Here is a 22450-nt window from a genome sequence, read left to right on the forward strand (position 1 = left end):
TCACTAGAATCATTTTCGGTTAGTAATAATTTGCAAGTTCAGTGGAAATTTTAAAAGTGCTAATGCAAGTTTGACTGAAGATAACTGATGTTAGTAAAAATGCTTACAAGACGAATACGCGGAAGCAAAGTATATAAAGTTAAACAGAGTCTGAAAAGTACACCTAAAGATGGAGTATGATGTGTTAAAAGCACGTTTATTCTTTTAAACTTTCTACCCTGCAGCGTTTCTATACCACTAACCAGTACCTTGGCAATAAATAAAGAACATCAATTCTCTCTCCTTTTACCTTGGGAAGTCTGTGAATTTCTGTAATAACTTTAGTTCTCCCAGCTAAACAGAGCTAGTGAACCTTGTGCCCCACCTTACGCCCGGGGGGCGGAGGAGCTTTGGCTTTTCCCCTCTGCTGGCTCAGCATGCCCGAAGACACTGAGAAGTGGAGACACTACCACTAATCTTGGCAGCTTGGTTCCAACTGTTATCAACCAAATTGGTAAGCGCAGGTGTCTTGCACCCAACTCAAACTCATCATCTCTTCCTCCATCAGGCTAATGAGCCCTTTAGCACCTTGTATCCTAGTAACTTCTACTCTACAACGAAGTCTTCTCCAAGTCTTTTTGATAAATTAATTCTCTACTCATCAGACACTGCTTCCAGTCCTTTAAGTAAGTTTATTGCTTCTCTCACTACTGTGGGGATCTAGACAGTTTTGTAAAAGCCTTTAAAACAGCAGGCATCAGACATAACGGTATTTATTTAATCAATGGACACAGTATTGGGATTGTACCCCCCATTCCTCTTCACTACTCAGATTCAAACATCCCGGGATTTACACTTGACCTTTTACTACAGCAACCCAGTGAAAGGTCAAGCTTGGAGTTTTTTGGTCTTTTGGCCTGAATGCTTATGCTGGACACAGCATTAAACCAACTGGTACGTTTTATCCATAGTCTGTAGCCAATTATAGAACATGAAATACTGCATACGAGGATGAGATGGAGCTGTTGGATAAATAGGTTGTTGTGTTGCCAGCAGTGTCTCATTGCTTGCCAGATTGCTTGAGCAAAGGAAATCTCAGGGACAGTTTTTAATACCGTGTTGAGTTTGTGGTCGGAGAGGTCACAGGTCTTTGATTGATAGGAGAGGCAGACCTTCTAAGAAAAGCTAATATACATCAAATAGTATTTACTTCCTTTTAGTTCCATTAGTTAGATTAGTTAATGTTTAATTTATGGATTCATGTGAGTATGGCTGAACACTGGGAATGTTGCCAGATTTTATTCCCTTTTTCATTATGCAGCTACGGGTTTTCCCCCTTCTTTTAAAAGCTCACTTTTTTTTTTTTTTTAATGTAGAAGAATGCAGATATTCCCTCCAGTTTTGCTCATCAGGCATGTTTTGTTTACATATTTGTTTGGATTTTTTTCTTACTTATATCTAGTAGAAGTCATGATCATTTTGTCTTTTATTAACAATCTCAGTCTAGTGATAAATCATTTTCTTCCATCCTACTGAGAACCAACACTGATTTTTAAGTACAGTCAAGACGAATTAAAACAACACATCTTCCATAATTGTAATTTATTACTGCCTGTAACTTTCACAGCAAACACTTCCCAGTTTCCTATTTTTCGATGCTAGTCCAGCTTCAAGCAGTAACTCACCACTTCACTTGGGGGCCGGCTTAGTCTTTCCCCCAGGTGCGCTTTGTTCTTTAGCACATTAAGCCATACGCACCAAAAACCTGAGCTTTGAGCGATCACCAACTTTAAAGCAACTGAACAGCATCACCATTGTTACTTTGAATATCTATGGAGTTATTCCTCTTTTCCTGCTCTCTTCCAAGTTTGCTGGACTCTTGACCAAACCCCAGGGCATGCCATCCAGTTCTCCTCACCGGTGTTCACCGCAGGTGGAGGTTTGCCACAGAGCTTTACAGAAACTTCCAGTCTCACCCATATTATTTTTTTCTATGCTAAGACAAGCACTCGACTTTCTCATAGTGTCACATCCTCTGCCAATTTACCCATCTACTACTTAATATGCAGTCACCAATGGAGATCACTTGCTTGCCAGCCAAGCCTGGAGAACATGCCATAGGAGCTGGTGGCTTTGTACTGTGAAAATGTCAACCAGGTTTGCCCCCTTCAGCAGTTTGTCCTGAATCCACTTGATGGTTGGCTTGCTGAGCACATGATAGCACTTCAAACACAGCCAATACTTGCCTTTTTCTGCAGCCCATGCAAAGGCAAACTGCAAGTACTGTACATGTAATGTAACACCTTTTATATACACTATATATAATCACAGGTCCATGGTATGTCCTTCATGAAGTGCAGAGATACAGATGGATTTATTACTTAAAGAGTAAGGAAAACACTTCTTTATGGTGCTGATGGTGCAGAAAGTCTAATTGGATGAAGTTTGTTCCAATTTACAAAACTTTTGTATCTATTGGGAAATGCAGCTAGGAAATCTAGATTAAAAGCTACATAAGATGGAGCCACCAGTACCAGGTGTATGTGTGTGTGGGGTGAGACTGAAGCTCTCTAGTACTGTATATTTTATATTGTCTCTTCTAAAGAGAGACAGATCAAGGCTGCTAATGTTCTTCTAATTATAGAAACCAAAGATACTCTTGGCTTCTCTTCATCACAGGCTCCTCCAACTGTCCTCTTTGGATCCCTCATGCCGGAAGTAACATTGATAGTTTAAATCATACACCTAATTTTTCATCCTCCACTTTGTATAGCAAACGGCATCATAAATACCAACATAATTCTACTGAAATAGCATTATTTGGCAACTGATCCCCAAGTGCAGTATAAACATCACTTCAAAAGCATGTCTCACAATCACAGTGCTTTCTGCTGTGTGTCCCGACATAGGTTATCAATGTAAAGTATATTACTGTATCGTGACTGTAAAGCATTTTATAGGCATGCACATCTGAACATATTTGATTATTGTCTGAAGCAACTTCAGGAAATCTTGATTGAGGCAACATTGCAGAGATCTCCCAACTCACGTTGGTATTCTGTAATGGACTGGTAAAAGTACAGAGAAAGTTTAATTGCAATAACACAATTCTAACTCATCATCTCTCTTGCAACTCATTTAGCATCAAACATCTACGTACCAACCTTTGGAATACGAGTGGCTTAGGCATGGCATACGGAAACCCATCTCTGCACACCAGAATGATACACATTTGTCACTTTGGAGAGCAGTACCTCCTATTTTGTACTAACTCAGCATCTCATTCAGTCAGTGTTTAAAGTGATTCTGATAGTGTTCTGAAATAAAGTCAAGCTTGGTGGAGCAAGTCAGTAGGTATGTAACTGTACAACGCCATTACCATGCATCCTGCAGCTTCCTTATTGCACACTCTTGTAGTGAAGTACCTAACACTGTTTGCTCAGCTTCTCAGCATCCGACTTTCTTTTCAGTTCTAACATAAAAATAACTGATCACCAACAGGACATTCTCCAAAACCAAGCATACCTTGACAATGCAAATCTGCATAATTTTGCCCTTCCCCTTTGATGCTTAGTGTATATGAACCCTTAAACCACTTAACTACCACATAGGACACCTTCATATTTGTAAGATAGTCAGCACCACTCAGCTGAGAGTTTTTACCATGCTGATGGAGACATCCTTAAAGCCCTGGCAGAACACCCTGCTGATAGCTCACTTCATTTGGAGCAGGGCTGAGCCACTGGTTCGCCATAAATGAAGAACACAAATTGCAGTTAGGAATTCTTCCCCCAGTTAACTTGTCAAAATACCTTTTCTGAGGTGGACTGCTCAAGAAATATTTGGAATGATTAAGTCTAAAGAGTTTAAAGCCTCAAACTGTATCATGTCCTCCATGCAGTAGCAACACAAAGCAGAAGTAAAACACTGTGTGAAAGACAACGTGGGGTGTTCTCAAGAGATGTTAGCTTTACATTAAGTCTTTACATAAGAAAATGTGTTCCAGCACGATGTTCTCTTGCAGCACAGAGCTATGAATCCCAGCAGCGTACTAGCACAAAGTCAAGATTTTTAGTGATGGAATTATTAATGCAAAGTGAACCACCTGTGATCCTGCTTTCACATGTTGACCTTGTGCTGCACGACAGATGTTCCACCTGGAAATGAACGGGCAAAAAGCTATTTTCTGATGTGACACAGAACTTCTGACCAAGTTTCCCATAGCCTAGTATTCACATGATGTGACTGCAGAAACCCAAAACACATGGCAATCCTTGGGTATGTAACACCTGCCCCTCTCAGTCACCGACATGCCAGGCTTTGGAACCCTTCAGTTATGCATCTCTGTCACAGTCTACAAGGTATTCTTTATATTCAAGGCAGTACAAGCTAAAGTGTTTTAATCATTACAAAAACAATCACTAAACCTGTTGTTCCGTATGCCTACTAAGGACTTGCAATAAAAGACACACTCCTAAGACATCGTAAAGAAGTTCCATGGTTAACAGCAGGCTGCATGACTTGGATGACTTTGAACTGCATCTCTGTAGTATATGAATATAAAATAGCACAGTATTGATTTTCCAGCTCAGTTCTACCAAGTGCTGAGCATCCTGAGCCCACTCCAGAAAAGCTCTTAAATACGTTTTACTACTACTACTGTTCAAATTGTTCAATCCCTAAGTCAAATCTGAGTAACGTTATTTTTGCTTATTAAAAAGACAGGTTTTAATTTTTTTTTTTTTTTTAATTTTTATTAAATCATCACATGAGTTCAGAGCAGACAGCTCTTTGAACCTCTGTCCCTGGAAACTGCAGAAAAGAATTCCAGCAAAAAGGAAGAAAATACTTCAAATCTTTACTATGATTAAGATTTTTAAAGGTTTTAAAAATAATCAGCCAGGCACGACGGTGACAGAAAAAACATGAAAGGTACCTATGAAGGGGGACACCCCCCATGTTAAAGTCAACTGTGAAATTCTTATACTTAAAGTAACGCCAATATTAACCCTACTCTACACAGGCCACAGACGTGACTTGCAGCAGAAATACTGGAGAGCCAGCTGGAGTAAGAATACCTCTCAGGTACCCCCGCAGCCTTAGCCTTAGGGCAGGGTAGGTGCGGGTGTGGGCGAACTGGCACTGCTGCCGTAGGGTGTTGGCCAGTTGCTCTGCAAGAGCGCACCAGTCACCGTACAATCTCAGATTTGGGTCTTCTTGAAGTAGCTACTCAGACAGTGCTGGCAAGCACGGAGAAAGAGATTTATCTGAAAAAGTTTCAAAGAACTTGAGAGACTCTAGCTTTGCAGCCAAGCTAAAGGCCAGTGTAACTAAGACACAAAACTGGAACAAAATTGCTCAGGAGTCAAATGAAAGATGATGCTAGCACGGCAGGGTTACTTGTAACAGACAGGTCACTTGAAATAGGCACCTGAGGTAGCTGCCCAGTCCTAAACTGTCCCTGGCAAAACTCGGTTGGGTCAAGACTACAGCTTTTGTTTCACTGCATTTATAGTTGGTTTTCTTTTTCCCCACACTATCAGAAAAGTAAATACTGATGGATTACATTCTTCTGTAATTCAGAAGCATCTAAACTCTCTTGGTGTTTGTGAAAAGGACACTATCTAACACCACATTAGTCTAAAGCAGTACAGTCTTTGAAGGAGAACACAAGGACCTCCCAAACTCTTAACCAAACATCTGGAGAAAACCGCCTTGAAAAGTCCATGCAGGATTTGACTGACAGAAAATACAACTATTGAGACATGTTTTATGCATACCACGGGAAAAATCCAAACACATATGGAAAGCCAGGTAGCAGTCGTGGAATTTTATAGTAGTATGTGTTTTCTGTTCATAAGTTTTACTGCATTCAAACAATACAGAAGCATAACCGGCCAGCTTAAGTATGGCTTTTAAAAAAAAAAAAAAAAAAAAAAAAAGAAATCTCACTTCATTCAAATGTAAATCCATTTTTTATGTTTAGTCTGAGATACCTTCTAGAGATTTCACAGTCCCTCAGTTAATGCACAACATACAGCTTCAAATTCACTGGGCACAGAGGAGGGCTCATCACTGGGTTACCTGGCAAAACGGGCGTCTGTATGAGGAACACTTAGGGTCTTCCGACTCTTCTGGAAGAGCGCTCCACAAGTAATCTTCAGAGATTTTTTTTTTTTTTGCCCTTTTTTTTTTCCTTCGCCTTTTTTTTTTCTTTCTTCTGAGATTAGATAAAGGGAAGCTTTAAGGAAAACATTATGGTTGCAAAAATAGTTTTGCCAATTATATTTTGATGTTGGCATACTTCAAGCTTAGTCAGGAAGAAGTTACCTTGCCAGTCATCATAGCCTGCCTTTCAGTTTTGAATGAGCAGGATGAGGAACTAAAAGATGAACCGAGAATGAAGAAAATGAGTTTCAGGAAGTGCTAGATCCCTGAAATACCTCAGCTCCCAAGGCATGGATGATTATGGATACATGGAGCATCACCTATTTCAGGCAGCCCTTCTTTTCCCAGGCAAGCACGAAGCAATAGTGGTTGTCGCTGGTACAACCACATTTGGGAGCCTTTCAGGAGTTTGTGTGTGCAGATCAAATGAAAAAAAAAGGTGAGGGGGCTCAGAGGAAGGGAGAGCGAACTAAACAGCCTAAGCTCCTCTCAGCCTTTTGTAAGGCAATGATTTCAGTTTCCAAGGCAATGAAGAAAAGTTTAAGGAAATACCTAATCACAATATATACAAACAGGAAATTCAACATAGCTGTTCATTAGCAAACTAGCTAACTAACTAAAAGTGGAAAATTAGTTAATTAGAGCTATAAATAACATAACTTTAAATCAGGACAATTTACCTCTTACAGCTAATCTAGAATCCAGCCTGTGGCTCTTCATAAATTGTAATGACAGCTTCAGGATTGCCTCTTTCCCCTTCAGAAAGAAGTTGCCTTGTTTTTAGTAACCAGAGATCATGAACCAGAAGGGGCCATCAAATTGATTTCACATATGATTGCACTCTGCTCATGTAGGGACTGGATTTGGGTCGGATCTGAACTTCCAACGATGGCAACTTCTTGAGAAAACTCATTCTGTGGTGATTTCAGACATGGCTGCAGCTATTTTCCACATACAACAGCTGCCTATGTGCATGGGTGAAAATGCAAGGTTACTGATCTTTCGTAATGCCTTCGGAGACTTCTGAGAGCAGAAGCAGAGCTTGTACATCTCCTTGGATATACACCCAGCCCCTCAACAGCAGAGGGACCATCAGTTGATGCAGCTCCTATTCTTTTAGCTAACTGGCTAATGCTCAGAAAGACACTCATCTCCAGTCCAGCATGCCTCTTCAAAAGAGACATTAAAGCCTGGCTGTCCAAGAGTGAGTGAGTCCAATTTACAGTTATCATGTCAGAGAGGAGTTATCTCCCATCCAGAGCTTCACTTGCAGACGTAGCTCAAGGCACGGCTTTGCTCATTAGCTACATAGATAAGGATGGTCAAGGAAATAGTATAGTCATGAAAAACAAGCTGTGGCAGCCTTAGACAGAATGGCCTCTGGAAACAAAGCTCTCAATAATAAAGTATGTGGTTTATACTTCATCAGGTATTTGAAATAAGGAATCACTTAACTCCAAGTCAGAGCCTATTGAACAGCTAAGTGGAAACACAGTGTGTACAAGACTTGCTAGCCCTGAGAAAAGAGGGAACCGTCTCGAACTAGTCAGTTTTACGAGTTCATTGTGGCGATCCAGTTCTGAGTGGTCCATGACTTACCCTCCGCCATGGACTGAATTAAAAATACTGAGCCAAGTTAAGAGGTCACTTGATGCTACAATTAGGATAGAAAATGTACTTGCTTTGAGCTGCAGATGTTCCTAAGCATGGTTTGGTGTTTTTTTTTTTTTTTAAGAGCACTGTATGAAACCCTGAAACCAGTAGTTTCATGTTAAGAGTTTCAAATGCAGTTTTCCTTCCCAGAATACACCAAAATTAAAGACATCACAGTTTCAGCAAAGAAACTGATTTTCAGTGAACCAGAAACCTTCAGCTTGGTACAACTAACCAGATATTTAAAAGAACAGAAGTTCAATAGTTTCATAAACTGAAGGGACCCAATATGGAGACCAGACAATTTTAGCAATTCAACCAAGTTTCAACAGGAACAGTCTGTGAACCATTAATAGCAACATGCTATAGAGTACAGGAAACAATAATTCTGCCCCCTCCCCCCCGCCCATCTGACAAAATATGAGTTCTCCCACTTCTTTCCCAACATCTATCCCAACTAACAGCAGTTCTGTTAGTCCTGCAGGGAGTAAAATCTGTAGTGATACCACACTACTTTCAGGTTAAAAACTACTGGCCACACAGCCCTTCCTGGTCCTTCCCCCCCCCCCCCCCCCCCCCCCCCCAAATTGACTCAGCTGATGCTTAGTTCTTAAATGAAGCAATTCACTTGGAATTTTAACAGTAAAATAATTTTAGCAGTATCTTTTCAGAAGTAATTCCATTTTTTAGGTTTTTTTCCTTCCATTTACAGCAGAATAATGAAGAAATCTTTCAGTACTGGCCTGGAAATTGAAACTGCATCGGTACTCAGCAGTCATCAGAAGGAGACTCACAGGTACAAGTGGCTGCAAGAGACCTTTTTTTTTTTTAAACAACTGAAATCTTGACTGGCAACCAACTTGAGTCATTTAAAGGCAAAACAACTATGATTGATAATAGCCGAAAGTCTGCTTAAACCATGTATTCTGATGTCTGCACTTTTCAAAAGCCTTATTCACAGGACAATCCCATGGCTAGGAACTATTAATAAGGCAGTTTCTAATGAGATACAATTCAGTTACAACACAACAGTACTAGAAGTATTTCTATAAAGTTTGAAATGTTTTTAATATGTACATTCTTTCTTAGTAAATATTAAAGTAGTGCTTTTCTCTTGCACTTTTTTCTTTAGACTTCTAAAAGGGCATCAGAAATACAGTTTTCACCCCCCTCCAAACCAATGCACAGTTGTTACCTTCGTAAAAAGCACATATGAATTCTGTACACCTTTCCCTCCCCACGAAGAAATAAAAATATGCCATGACTATCCAATTACACATCATCACAAGTTTAAATTACGCATACAAGTAATTCCAGAGTATTTAGAAAAACCCAACATATTGGATTTATGAAACCATTCCATGCATTCAACAACAAAAAAGAAAAGAAAGAAGAAAAAAGATTAAGTTTCTTTAAATGGCGTTTTCTCTTTCTATCCAAGTACCAACGTCTGGATTCAGTGTATCATTAAGACTAACCACTGCCTGAGTCATAGAAACATGACAGTACATAGATAACCAAGTTTCTATTTATAGACAATATGCTATACAGTTACTACCTCTTTAGTGAATGTCAAATAAAGCAAGTTTCGCTTTCTAAGACATTGAAACTGCACATGAAGAAAACAGCAAGAGGTGCTGCTAAATACGTTAACACCATTTTGAAAGGAAGGCTATGTATTTCTATGATCCTGCTTAGCAGCAGCAGTTATTAGCAGGGTTCCTATGTTGTTAGCTAGTTTGTTTCTTTTTCCCAGAATGACAAGCTATTCAAGAGCTAGAGCTTACTAACCCAGAAATATCGCCAGTTTTATCTTCAAGAGGGAAAAAAAAAATTATGCAGTGAAAGCCCTTGGGGGCAGTCTCCCTCGTTACATAAAATATGAAGATTTTCTAAAAAAGAGGCTCGTAGCACAACATACAGATTGGAAACAGACATTTTGGACAGACATTACAAACCTGAATTCAAAGGGTATTCTTTTTAACCTTTACTATGAAGAAGACAAGTCATATTAAAATATTTACGTGCAAAGGACTCTGCATGGTTTTGTAATATCCTATTTTCGTGTTTGCCTTAAGATACTCCTTGAAAAGCTGTACTTTAGTTCTAAATTTATTTTATATGAATCTTGACAGGTGTCAGTCTCAGGCATTACTCCCTCCCAGTAAATAAATCAATACTGTCAATATGCTCAATTTATTTTAACAAATCAATTTAGAGTGTCACATGTTCCTAACATACAGGGGTTAATACCTGTGCAAGTTAGTATCCATTTATTAGAACTGCAGTCAAGTACAGTAAGAGTACAAGATTGTTGATCAGTACCATGTGTTACAGCTGTTAACAATTCTGTTTGTGCCACAAAACCAGCAGTCAATCATTTAAAAAAATCTTGGCTTTTTTTTAACCGAATTTACCAGGTGATGTTCGTTACCATCCTTATCAAACAGATTTTTGTAAAGGCTATTTACAGTGTACATGGCTGAGCATGCACCTTACAGACACAAACACATCTGCCAGTTTGATACCATGTAATTACACAGTGCCTGAAAATGACAACACAGCTTAAACACCATTTTAATTAACAGTTTCAAGCGGGAAATGGTCTTTATTTTACAACTGCTATACTTGCATGAATTTTTATTTTTTTTATATAAAAACACTAACTCCTGTCCAGAAGTCTAGACACATTCTACATACTACAGATTAAGGCAGTAAAAAAATGTGTTCCTGATAACTGGTCTTGACAATGTCAATTAAAGCTGTCTGAAGCCACTCCAGTTCTCCAACAGATCTTTGAAATCCCAAATAATTTGTGAGTGAAAAGTTCGCTTTGCTTTCTTCAGAGTTTCAGTAATAGAGAACAGAACAAAATTGGGTATGGCAGAACAGAATTGGGTACGGTAAGTTAAAAAGCGTTAAGGGAAGGGAACTGATTTCAATTCATTCCCTAAGTTTAAAAGTTGAAAGGATACAGTTTTAGATGGGAGTCTGAATCAACCAAGAACCGTAGGGAATGAAGGAGAAAACCAATTTTATGCACATTACCGCATTCTTAAAAATATACTGTTATCTTCAACAATTCAAGTAAGATAATAGACATTATCAAAAATAACTTCATGAACCATACTCAAGTTTCAAATCACATTCTCAAACTTTTAACCCAAAGCAGTTTTATTGTATTAACTTCATATAATAAACCATGAAGGTCTGACTGTACAAATGGTTAATGATTTGCACTTGTGATTCCTGTAATAGCTAGCAGACTTGCTAACCAACTTACTGTAAAGATATTGCAGATTATGTATTTAATCAAAGCACTTTGATTTAGGCATGAAACAAATTCAAATGGTTGACATTCTGTGCTTCTAATGCATCACTCATAAGAGAGGCAAGAAACACCCACTATTGTACAGACAATTATTTTTACAGAAAACCCTTCCTTGAAATTAACCTTTTATCCGCAGCTGTAGATGAGAGTATAATCTGTTGTAAACAGGGCACTGTGTTGTAAAACCAGTTTTTTTTTTAATTAAGATCTCTCTCCAAAAGTTGGAAAAACAGACTCTTCATAATGTCTTTCAAATGTAGCATGTTCTGTTTGCTATATCATAAAGTTACTTTCCTTTGATTCCTTTTTAAAGATGTTTGTGTTCACAGCAGTTCTGTTTTTAAAAATTGTTTGAAATTTATATAAAATTCTGTACATGTTCACAAATTATTGCATAAACAGCATAATCTTCATGACAGTATTCAGCAACACATGTCCATCTCAGGAAGTTCACGTTTCCCTTCTTGCTTTTTTCTTCTTTTTAACTTGTTTGGGGGATTCCCAGCTTTCTTCAGACTTTGCTAAAAACAAAACATAACTACAGTGTTAGGACTGAGAAAGTTTAGACAGAATTGACTTTTAAAATCCTGTATAGTACAACCCATATTATTATGAAGTAATTCAGAACAATCAACTAGCATGATTTTTGAAGGAGAGTTGTATTTACCTGCTTCTCCCAAATAGTCTAGTTTGCTAGTTTCAGCCTACTTTTTTACACCACAAGTACGAAGAGCGATACACAGCGAAGGTCATTCATTTTGGAAATGTATTATTTACAGTAGGGTCATTATTATTTTTTGGCTAACCGGAAATAACGTACATGTACACATTTGACATTAATTGTTCACTTTTATCAGATTACACTGGTTTTAACCACTAAATATAAGTGACATGTCAGAAGAGTATTTTTAAAAATAATAAACTACGTGAAGATGTGGTTACATGGAATCAAATAAAGAAGCACTATGTTATTTTCTTAAAACAGATTGCCTTAAAACATGCTGGCTGCCAAAAGCGGTAAATCAGATAAAATATTTTATATGCTGAACGTAAGAGATGTTCTTTCAATTGCTGAAGGATGAATCAGTCACAAAAGCCTTCATATTTTAGAACCAGAACAAGAAGTTGTAAGTTGACACATCGACTTGAAAGATTCTGTTGTTTAATATACTCAAAACCAAGAAGCCAATTAGTGCAGTTGAATGAGACGAATATTATGAGATCATCTAGTTTCTTCTGCAGTCATTAAAAACTGGTTTAGTACTTCAACACTTAGCCAGGAACTTCTTACAAAATGTCAGTATTTATTAATCTCATTAAAAAGTCTAATTCAAACAGGTTTGTTTGGTATTTTTTTTTTTTTTTTTAAAAGCAATGCCTTTCACACCCTGACTTCCCTTCTAATTTTTCTGTCTTACTGAGTGAATACTTCAGTACAAGCGCTTTTGCCGAGTACAACAGAGGATACGTTTGACATCTTTGGGCACAGCGTAGTTTTAAAAAGCAATATACCTGCAGTAGTTCAGCCTGATGTATGTGCTGTTAGGCTACAACAAAAATCAGTGCATCACCCAATACCTTTCTACTCCCATATTAGCAACTGTTTTCCTCCACGATTACAACATTTCATGGAAGCGTATGGAAAAAGATGTTAAAGAGCTAAGTTGAGAAGTCAAAAAAACCCCAGTAGGTTGAAAATTGAATCGCTTGTATTTTTTCCAAATTTCTGGTAGCTAAACATCCTGTCAACTGCTATGCTAGTACCCATCTGTTCCACTGAAGACTCGCAAGCAGGCCTTTGAAACTGTGTTGGCAGAACTACTTAGTCACAGCATGGAACTCCAGTCCTGATGGTGAAAAGTACATCCAAACGTCTGCTAAGGACTGGACAAGGCCAACAGACATTTTCAGTCATTCAAGCATACGAAGCCAGTTTTTCCTCACAGTGAAAGCACATTTGTCAGAGCACTTCAATGAAAGCTAAAATATGGCAAGATATGTAAATGAAACACATAAGTAGCTGATATAGCACTCTAAACCCAAACCTCAGGGCAAAGCATTCGGACTATATATGGGAAAAAAGTACACCCTGAATTCAGACAAATGAATTGTACTGAGAGATACTTACTCTGAGGAGGAGGCACACTGTTTTGCTTAATATTGGGACTAGAAACATCTGTCTCTTGCAGCATCTGTGGCACTTGGGAAGCGATCTTGTCAGAATCGCTCTCTGATACAATTACAGATGGCTCAGTAGAAACAGCAAGCGAAGGAGCCTCCTCAGGCTATGTGAAAAACAGAAAAAAAATTTCCAAAAGTTTATTAAGTCATACAACAGTAACACGCTCTTATACGGTGTTATTTTGGCAATATACTTAGCAGCTGCTGGAAAGATGGCATTGAAAAATTAAGCCAATATTAAAACCCTTCAAAATTTTAAATCAAGGCTGCAAGACTATGACTGCCATCTAGTGCCACAACTTTTAGTTGCATACAAGCAAAGATAAACCACACAAATTCTTCTTAAAATACGTGACATGCAAAGAAAGGGAGAACAATCTAAAAATCACTAAGATCCTAAAAAGATTCTAGAATACATACTCAGAAGAGATGTAACACGGTGACATGTATGCATTTGGTTGCAAGGCAAACAGACAAGCTGTTTAGGTCCAAATACGCAACTCAAAAACCAAAATGAATCAAACTTTTATAATATTTAGAAAGCATTTGCAGTCATTCCTATCAACTGACACTCTGTATGCTTATATTAGTGTCCTGGTTTCAGCAGGGATAGAGTTAATTTCCTTCCTAGTAGCTGGTACAGTGCTGTGGTTTGGATTTAGGATGAGAACAAAGTTGATAACGCACCGATGTTTTAGTTGTTGCTAGGTAATGCTTACACTAGCCAAGGACTTTTTAGTTTTCCATGCTCTACTGACTGAGAAGGCTGGAGGTGCACAAGCAGCCGGGAGGGTGCACAGCCAAACTGGCCAAAGGGACATTCCATACCATGTGACATCATGCTCAGTACATAAACTGGGGAAAGCTGTCTGGGCATCGGTCGGTGGGTGGTGAGCAATTGCACTGTGCATCACTTGCTTTGTGTATTATTATTATCATATTATTATTATTGTCATTTTATTTCAATTATTAAACTGTTTTTTATCTCAACCCACGAGTTTTTCTCACTTGTGCTCTTCCAATTCTCTCCCCCATCCCACCGGGTGGGGGGAGTGAGCGAGTGGCTGTGTGCTCAGTTGCCGACTGAGGTTAAACCACGACAGTCCTTTTTGGCGCCCAATGTGGGGCACAAAGGGTTGAGATAATAACAGATTAACCGGAGTGTATTAAGGAACTTATATCTGTTAATAGTTGTGGGTCACAATGTTGGTTTCTCTGTTCTCGATATTGATTTGTATAATCCGCATCGTGCTCTTTTTTCTGCTGTACACGTTAAAGACTGGTGTTGGGTTTTGCAGTTTACTGTGGTCTGCAGTGAGTAGTGATGTCTCACTTGTGAGGTTTGTTTTTAGAACATTGACCTTGACGTTAGTGTGGTATGTAGGTTTCGCAATGAAGCCATTACTGTACCACAGATACCATTTCATGGAGACAACTAACAATTACAGTAACTTTTCAGTATTTTGAACAGCCTTGGGTAGTTAAGATACTTCTATTGGTACTTCTTTGGAATATTATTTCGGTTTTGTCTAAAGTTGATAAGCAATTTAAGAATATCATCCAGAGATCTGCCCCAAAGTCGAATAGTTATGAGTGGCAGGGTGTGTGGGACAAGATGGGCAAGTACCTAGGCCAATGGGCACCCCCAGTGTTTTGGAACTTCACCCCTGAGCAAGTGCGGAATCCTGAAGAGTTAGTAGAATATTTGGAAAAAGTATGCTGTCACCCTGGCAACTCCAGAGAGATGCAGATCATTGCAACGTGCTGGGGCCTGGCCCATGCCTACTGAGCCCTGTTCAACATCATTCAGTACCCTCAAAGGGAAGAGAAGGTCTCTGGCTCTGACAGTAAAACGACAGACCCTGTGGTCACTCAGATCCCAGCAACAGGCCCTGTGGCTGAACCAAAGAACCAGCCTGTGCCGGTATCAGTCGCCCCTGTACACAAGAAGAAATTTTGGAAGCGGAAGTCGGCTCGTTTAGTAAGGGAGGAAGAAGCTTCTTCTAAAAGGGAACCGGAGGAAGAAGTGTACGACTACCCTGGAGAAGGGCCATCACGAGAACGGGAGGAGGAGAGCTGGCCGCTGATCAGAGAGGAAGAAGAGGAAGAACTCATAAACGAGGCAGTGACCACCCGATCTCTATCCCTGAGTGAGCTGCGAGATATACGAAAAGATTTCAGCCGCTGTCCAGGTGAGCATATTGTCACCTGGCTGCTCCGATGCTGGGATAATGGAGCCAGTAGCCTGGAATTAGAGGGTAGGGAAGCCAAGCAGCTGGGATCCCTTTCTAGGGAAGGGGGCATTGACAAAGTAATTGGAAAAGGGACATGAGTCCTCAGCCTTTGGAGGCGACTCTTGTCAAGCGTGAAGGAAAGGTATCCCTTTAAGGAAGATGTCATATGTCGCCCAAGCAAGTGGGCCACCATGGAGAAGGGTATCCAGTTTCTGAGAGAATTAGCTGTGCTGGAGGTGATTTATGATGACCTGAACAATGAACAACTATCCAAAGATCCAGATGAAGTCAAGTGCACACAACCCATGTGGCGGAAGTTTATAAGGAGCGCACCATCGTCATACGCCAATTCATTGGCAGTGATGACCTGGAAAGATGGAGAGGAACAAACAGTGGATGAATTGGCTAGTCAACTCCGGCAATACGAGGAAAGTCTTTCTTCCTCCCTCGTCTCGGCTGTGGAGAAACTGTGCCAGGAGATCCAGCAACTCAGAGAGGATAGGTCCTACGCCTCACCTGTACAGACCAGTATCTCGGCTATTAGGAGTCAGCGTTCTTTTGCTCAAGAGAGAGAATATAGTGGGTACACACCACGGGGCACCCTATGGTTTTACCTGCATGACCACAGAGAGGACACGAGGAAGTGGGACGGAAAACCTACTGCAGCCCTAGGGGCACGGGTACGTGAATTGCAAGGGAAAACAATCACAGAAAGAGGTTCTTCCAGGAAAATTGCTGCTCCAGTTTCCAGCGGGCAGTTCCCCAGAGAGAGTAGAAGGGCTGATCTTATTCCCGATGTTAATGGAGAAACTTCTGATTCGTATGTACAAGAAGTGAGAAATGAGTACTGTGATGAGGATTAGAGGGGCCCTGCCTCCAGCCAGGGGGAGGAAAGGGACAACTGAGTTTACTGGACTGTGTGGATTCGATGGCCTGGCACATCAGACCCACAGAAGTATAAGGCTCTGGTAGACACCGGTGCACAGTGTACCCTAATGCCATCAAGCTATAGAGGGGCAGAACCCATCTGTATTTCTGAGGTGACAGGGGGATCCCAACAGCTAACTGTATTGGAAGCCGAAGTAAGTCTAACTGGGAATGAGTGGCAGAAGCACCCCATTGTGACTGGCCCAGATGCTCCGTGCATCCTTAGCACAGACTACCTCAGGAGAGGGTATTTCAAAGACCCAAAAGGGTACAGGTGGGCTTTTGGTATAGCTGCCTTGGAAACGGAGGAAATTAAACAGCTGTCCACCTTGCCTCGTCTCTCAGAGGACCCCTCTGTTTTGGGGTTGCTGAAGGTCAAACACCAACAGGTGCCAATCGCTACCACCACAGTGCACCGGCGGCAATATCGCACCAACTGAGACTCCCTAATTCCCATTCATGAGCTGATTCGTCGACTGGAGAGCCAAGGAGCAATCAGCAAGACCCGCTCACCCTTTAACAGTCCCATATGGCCAGTGCGGAAGTCTAATGGAGAGTGGAGACTGACAGTAGACTATCGTGGCCTAAATGAAGTCACGCCACCACTGAGTGCTGCTGTGCCAGACATGCTAGAACTTCAATACGAACTGGAGTCAAAGGCAGCCAAGTGGTATGCCACAGTTGATATTGCTAATGCGTTTTTCTCAATCCCTTTGGCAGCAGAGTGCAGGCCACAGTTTGCTTTCACTTGGAGGGGCGTTCAGTACACCTGGAACCGACTGCCCCAGGGGTGGAAACACAGCCCCACCATTTGCCATGGACTGATCCAGACTGCACTGGAGCAGGGTGGAGCTCCAGAACACCTGCAATACAATGACGACATCATCGTGTGGGGCAACACAGCAGGAGAAGTTTTTGACAAAGGGAAGAAAATAGTCCAAATCCTGCTGAAGGCTGGTTTTGCCATAAAACAAAAGTAAGGTCAAGGGACCAGCACAGGAGATCCAGTTTTTAGGAATAAAATGGCAAGATGGACGTCGTCAGATCCCAATGGATGTGATCAACAAAATAACAGCCATGTCTCCACCAACTAGCAAAAAGGAAACACAAGCTTTCTTGGGCGTTGTGGGTTTTTGGAGAATGCATCTTCCAAATTACGGTCTGATCGTAAACCTTCTTTATCAAGTGACCTGGAAGAAGAACGATTTCAAATGGGGCCCTGAGCAACGACAAGCCTTTGAACAAATTAAACAGGAGATAGTTCACGCAGTAGCCCTTGGGCCAGTCCGGGCAGGGCAAGATGTAAAAAATGTGCTCTACACCACAGTCGGGGAGAATGGCCCTACCTGGAGCCTCTGGCAGAAAGCACCAGGGGAGACTTGAGGCTGACCCCTAGGGTTTTGGAGTCGGGGATACAGAGGATCCGAGGCCCACTATACTCCAACTGAAAAAGAGATACTGGCAGCATATGAAGGGGTTTGAGCTGCTTCGGAAGTGGTTGGTACTGAGGCACAGCTCCTCCTGGCACCCCGACTGCCGGTGCTGGGCTGGATGTTCAAAGGGAGGATCCCCTCTACACATCATGCAACTGATGCTACGTGGAGTAAGTGGGTCGCACGGATCACACAACGGGCTCGAATAGGAAACCCCAGTCACCCAGGAATCCTGGAAGTGATCATGGACTGGCCAGAAGGCAAAGATTTCGGAATATTGCCAGAGAAGGAGGTGACATGTGCTAAAGAGGCCCCAATGTATAATGAACTACCAGAAAATGAGAAGCAATATGCCCTGTTCACTGATGGGTCCTGTCGTCTTGTGGGAAAGCATCGGAGGTGGAAAGCTGCTGTATGGAGTCCTATACAACAAGTCACAGAAACTGCTGAAGGAGAAGGTGCATCGAGCCAATTTGCAGAAGTAAAGGCCATCCAGCTGGCTTTAGACATCGCTGAATGAGAAAAGTGGCCAGTGCTCTATCTCTATACTGACTCATGGATGGTGGCAAATGCCCTGTGGGGGTGGTTGCAGCAACGGAAGCAAAGCAACTGGCAGCACAGAGGCAAACCCATCTGGGCTGCCGCATTGTGGCAAGATATTGCTGCCCAGGTGGAGAACCTGGTTGTAAAAGTCCATCACGTAGATGCTCACGTACCCAAGAGTCAAGCCACTGAAGAACATCAAAACAACCAGCAGGTGGATCAGGCTGCTAAGATTGAAGTGGCTCAGCTGGATCTGGGCTGGCAACATCAGGGTGAATTATTTACAGCTCAGTGGGCCCATGACACCTCAGGTCACCAAGGAAGAGATGTAACATACAGATGGGCTCGTGATCGAGGGGTGGACTTGACCATGGACGCTATTGCACAGGTTATCCATGAATGCGAAACATGCGCTGCAATCAAGCAAGCCAAGCGGTTAAAGCCCCTCTGGTATGGAGGACGATGGCTGAAATATAAATATGGTGAGACCTGGCAGATTGATTATATCACACTCCCACAAACCCACCAAGGCAAGCGCCACGTGCTTACAATGGTGGAGGCAACCACCGGATGGCTGGAAACATATCCCGTGCCCCATGCCACTGCCCAGAACACTATCCTGGGCCTTGAAAAGCAAGTCCTATGGCAACATGGCACCCCAGAAAGAATTGAGTCAGACAAAGGGACTCATTTCTGAAACAACCTCATAGACACCTGGGCCAAAGAGCACGGCATTGAGTGGGTACATCACATCCCCTATCATGCACCAGCCTCTGGGAAAATTGAATGATACAATGGAATGTTAAAGACTACACTGAGAGCAATGGGTGGCGGGACGTTCAAACATTGGGATACACATTTAGCAAAGGCCACTTGGTTAGTCAACACTAGGGGATCTGCCAATCAAGCAGGCCCTGCCCAGTCAAAACTTTTACGTACTGTAGATAGGAATAAAGTCCCTGTAGTGCACATAAATATGCTGGGGAAAACAGTTTGGGTTATTCCTGCTTCGGGCAAAGGCAAACCCACCCGTGGGATTGCTTTTGCTCAAGGACCTGGGTGCACTTGGTGGATAATGGGGGAGGATGGGCAAGTCCAATGTGTACCTCAAGGGGATTTGATTTTGGGTGAGAATAGTCAATAATCTGAATTATGTGATGTTAAGTACTAATTATAGTTATACTAATACACAGATATACTAATCATACTAATAATATTATATGCCATACTAATGTTATTACCGTAAGAATCACCCAGACTAATGAAGAATAACTTCAGTGAAACCAAGCAAAGCACAGTGATGATGGTACCAGAACTGACTTCAACATGAAACAATCCAACACCACATACCATCTCCATTTTTCCTGCCCTGAAAGATTATTATGACAGATGGAGCCCGAAGTCATGGACTAAATGAACTCATCGAACGTTTTAGAGGGATGGCCCACAGACGAAGGGAATGATATCTCTGTGTGTGTGTGTGTACATATAGAAAAAAAGGGGGTGGTGATTAATGAAAATGTACTGGAAAATGTGAGACGAGCATGATGCAGATGGTATAGAATAAGGGGTGGATATTGTCCTGGTTTCGGCAGGGATAGAGTTAATTTCCTTCCTAGTAGCTGGTACAGTGCTGTGGTTTGGATTTAGGATGAGAACAAAGTTGATAACACACCGATGTTTTAGTTGTTGCTAGGTAATGCTTACACTAGCCAAGGACTTTTTAGTTTTCCATGCTCTACTGACTGAGAAGGCTGGAGGTGCACAAGAAGCCGGGAGGGTGCACAGCCAAACTAGCCAAAGGGACATTCCATACCATGTGACGTCATGCTCAGTACATAAACTGGGGAAAGCTGGCCGGGGGGCCGCTGCTCGGGGACTGGCTGGGCATCGGTCGGCGGGTGGTGAGCAATTGCACTGTGCATCACTTGCTTTGTGTATTATTATTATCATATTATTATTATTGTCATTTTATTTCAATTATTAAACTGTTTTTTATCTCAACCCACGAGTTTTTCTCACTTGTGCTCTTCCAATTCTCTCCCCCATCCCACCGGATGGGGGGAGTGAGCGAGCGGCTGTGTGGTGCTCAGTTGCCGACTGAGGTTAAACCACGACAATTAGAATAACAGATATCTGTGAGAGCAGTTGGAAATTATTTCAGTGGAAACTACTGTAGTAATAACTGCTAAGTAAAAGATACTCCTAGTATTTTCCAATTATCCGGTCTATTTTGAAGGCTCCCACTACAGAGACAAGATGTAACTGTAGCTTACTGTGTAGCACTTACTGGAATTAAAGTACAGTAAAACAGAAGTCAAAATGCAAAAAAAATTTTGACATTCCAATAGGAAAGTCAGAACATAAAAAGCATATGATCCCACAGCAGGTGACCTACAGACAAAAGGCTTCAAATAAGAGTGTATTAGAAAAAAGTGCCTCAGTCAAGCAATAAACCCCAAACTTTAGGATGTTATTAAGAAGTCATGGCTGTAGTTGTGCCACAACAGCCAGGACCTGGAACTATCACAACAAAACAGTGAAGTTTATATCCAGCCCTTGATATGGATGTACACAGATCCTACATTATAGTCACCAGTTTGTACTGTTTCCATCACTGTAACGTAAGCATCTCAAAAAATTCAGTCAGAACATACAAAAGAGCAAAAAGATACACTTTTTTACTTTTCTTTTTAATCATATCACACTGAGCAAGAAGTTAACAGCTTTAATTAAAAAACCCAACATATGAATTTAGAGGGTAGCAGTTCTCTAAGCTTTTATGAACAGACGAGTTTGCTGTGCCCTTACACATCAATATCTATATCTAATATCTATAATTGCAATATTTCTCAATCTACTGAAAATATGGTACTCTTGAATTTTTTTTTTTTAATATCAACCATGCTGATAAAATGAATTCCCATCTACAGGATTTCCAAGCTTAGCTAATTCTAATGTTGTCTAATGGTTAGCAAACATCGGCTACATAAATACGTGAACTCTAACAAAATGGATGTGGCCTCTCAAACAGAAGGAGGACTTAAAGCTCTAGTTGTGCATGGTAATTGATTCAGGTCACTGGTATAGTTTTGTTAGGACAGAGTCACTCTCCACCTGCAGGTAAAGTAACTCAATTAAGATTTAAATGGCATACAGCTGTCAGGTTGACTAACAAACATGTTGCAGCTTGAATGTTGAAAGCATGCAGTATTACTGCAAATGTAATGATACAGGTACATAACAGCATTATCTGGACATTTTTCCAAATACCATACTTCTGTCTGAATTTTGGATGAGGGGAGTGGATAGCGATACCAAACATTAAGAATTGGGTACCACTCTTCACTAGGATATTCTGTGTTAACAAATCAGTTCAGAAAGGAAAGCTGAAACAACGAATAAAACCTATTTGATAATAGAAATGGTTATATGCATAATTCTACAATTTATTAATGAAGTAGTGACTTGTGAAACTGTTACAGATGAAGGATTTCCAAAGGTATCTCTTGATTTAAAACCTGTGCGTGCTGACAAAATGCCAAAGGTTTCCACACAGCCCAATGCGTAATACAGGAAAAATATCATCACCAGACAAAAACCCAGAAGTGTTCAACATTCAGCTGTTTCCGGTCTTTATGAGGATATTCTGGATCATAACTTACTTGTACTCAGTTTATTTTTCCTCATATTTGGTTCTCATTGCTCAAGACTAGATTATCTACCTTGGAAACTTAAGTCATCCATTTCACACGTCAGTCACAGACTGTTTCTAAAACTTTTTGGAACAGCCAAGTCAAACAACATCAGAAGGCATCTTTGCACGTGTGAAATTACAGTGAAGCCAAATCTGATGGCAAGGAGACTTGATAAAGACTGATAGACCATCTGCATTGTCAGATACAACAATTCACAAATTGTCCTTTATCAAGTCCAAGTAACTTCCAGAGAGTGTTGTTAGTAATAGTTTTGTTTGTCCTTTGCCCCCACACCAAGTTTAA

At 40.9% G+C, this 22450-nt stretch overlaps 1 protein-coding gene across 2 annotated transcripts in view; it reads right to left on the minus strand.

Moving 5' to 3' along the window:
• Window positions 1-9980: 9980 nt before the first annotated feature.
• The window catches only part of MTDH (metadherin), a 40405-nt gene continuing 27935 nt past the window's right edge, over window positions 9981-22450 (minus strand). For both annotated transcript variants that reach the window (XM_076329362.1, XM_076329363.1), the window contains 2 exons: window positions 13260-13416; window positions 9981-11652 (listed from right to left, as the gene is read on the minus strand). In XM_076329362.1, the coding sequence (XP_076185477.1) occupies window positions 11582-11652; window positions 13260-13416 (228 nt within the window). In that variant the 3' untranslated portion in view covers window positions 9981-11581. The remainder of the gene's footprint in view (window positions 11653-13259; window positions 13417-22450) is intronic.

The sequence above is a fragment of the Aptenodytes patagonicus genome, chromosome 2 (genome assembly GCF_965638725.1).
Source record: "Aptenodytes patagonicus chromosome 2, bAptPat1.pri.cur, whole genome shotgun sequence".
In the NCBI taxonomy this organism is placed as follows: domain Eukaryota; kingdom Metazoa; phylum Chordata; class Aves; order Sphenisciformes; family Spheniscidae; genus Aptenodytes; species Aptenodytes patagonicus.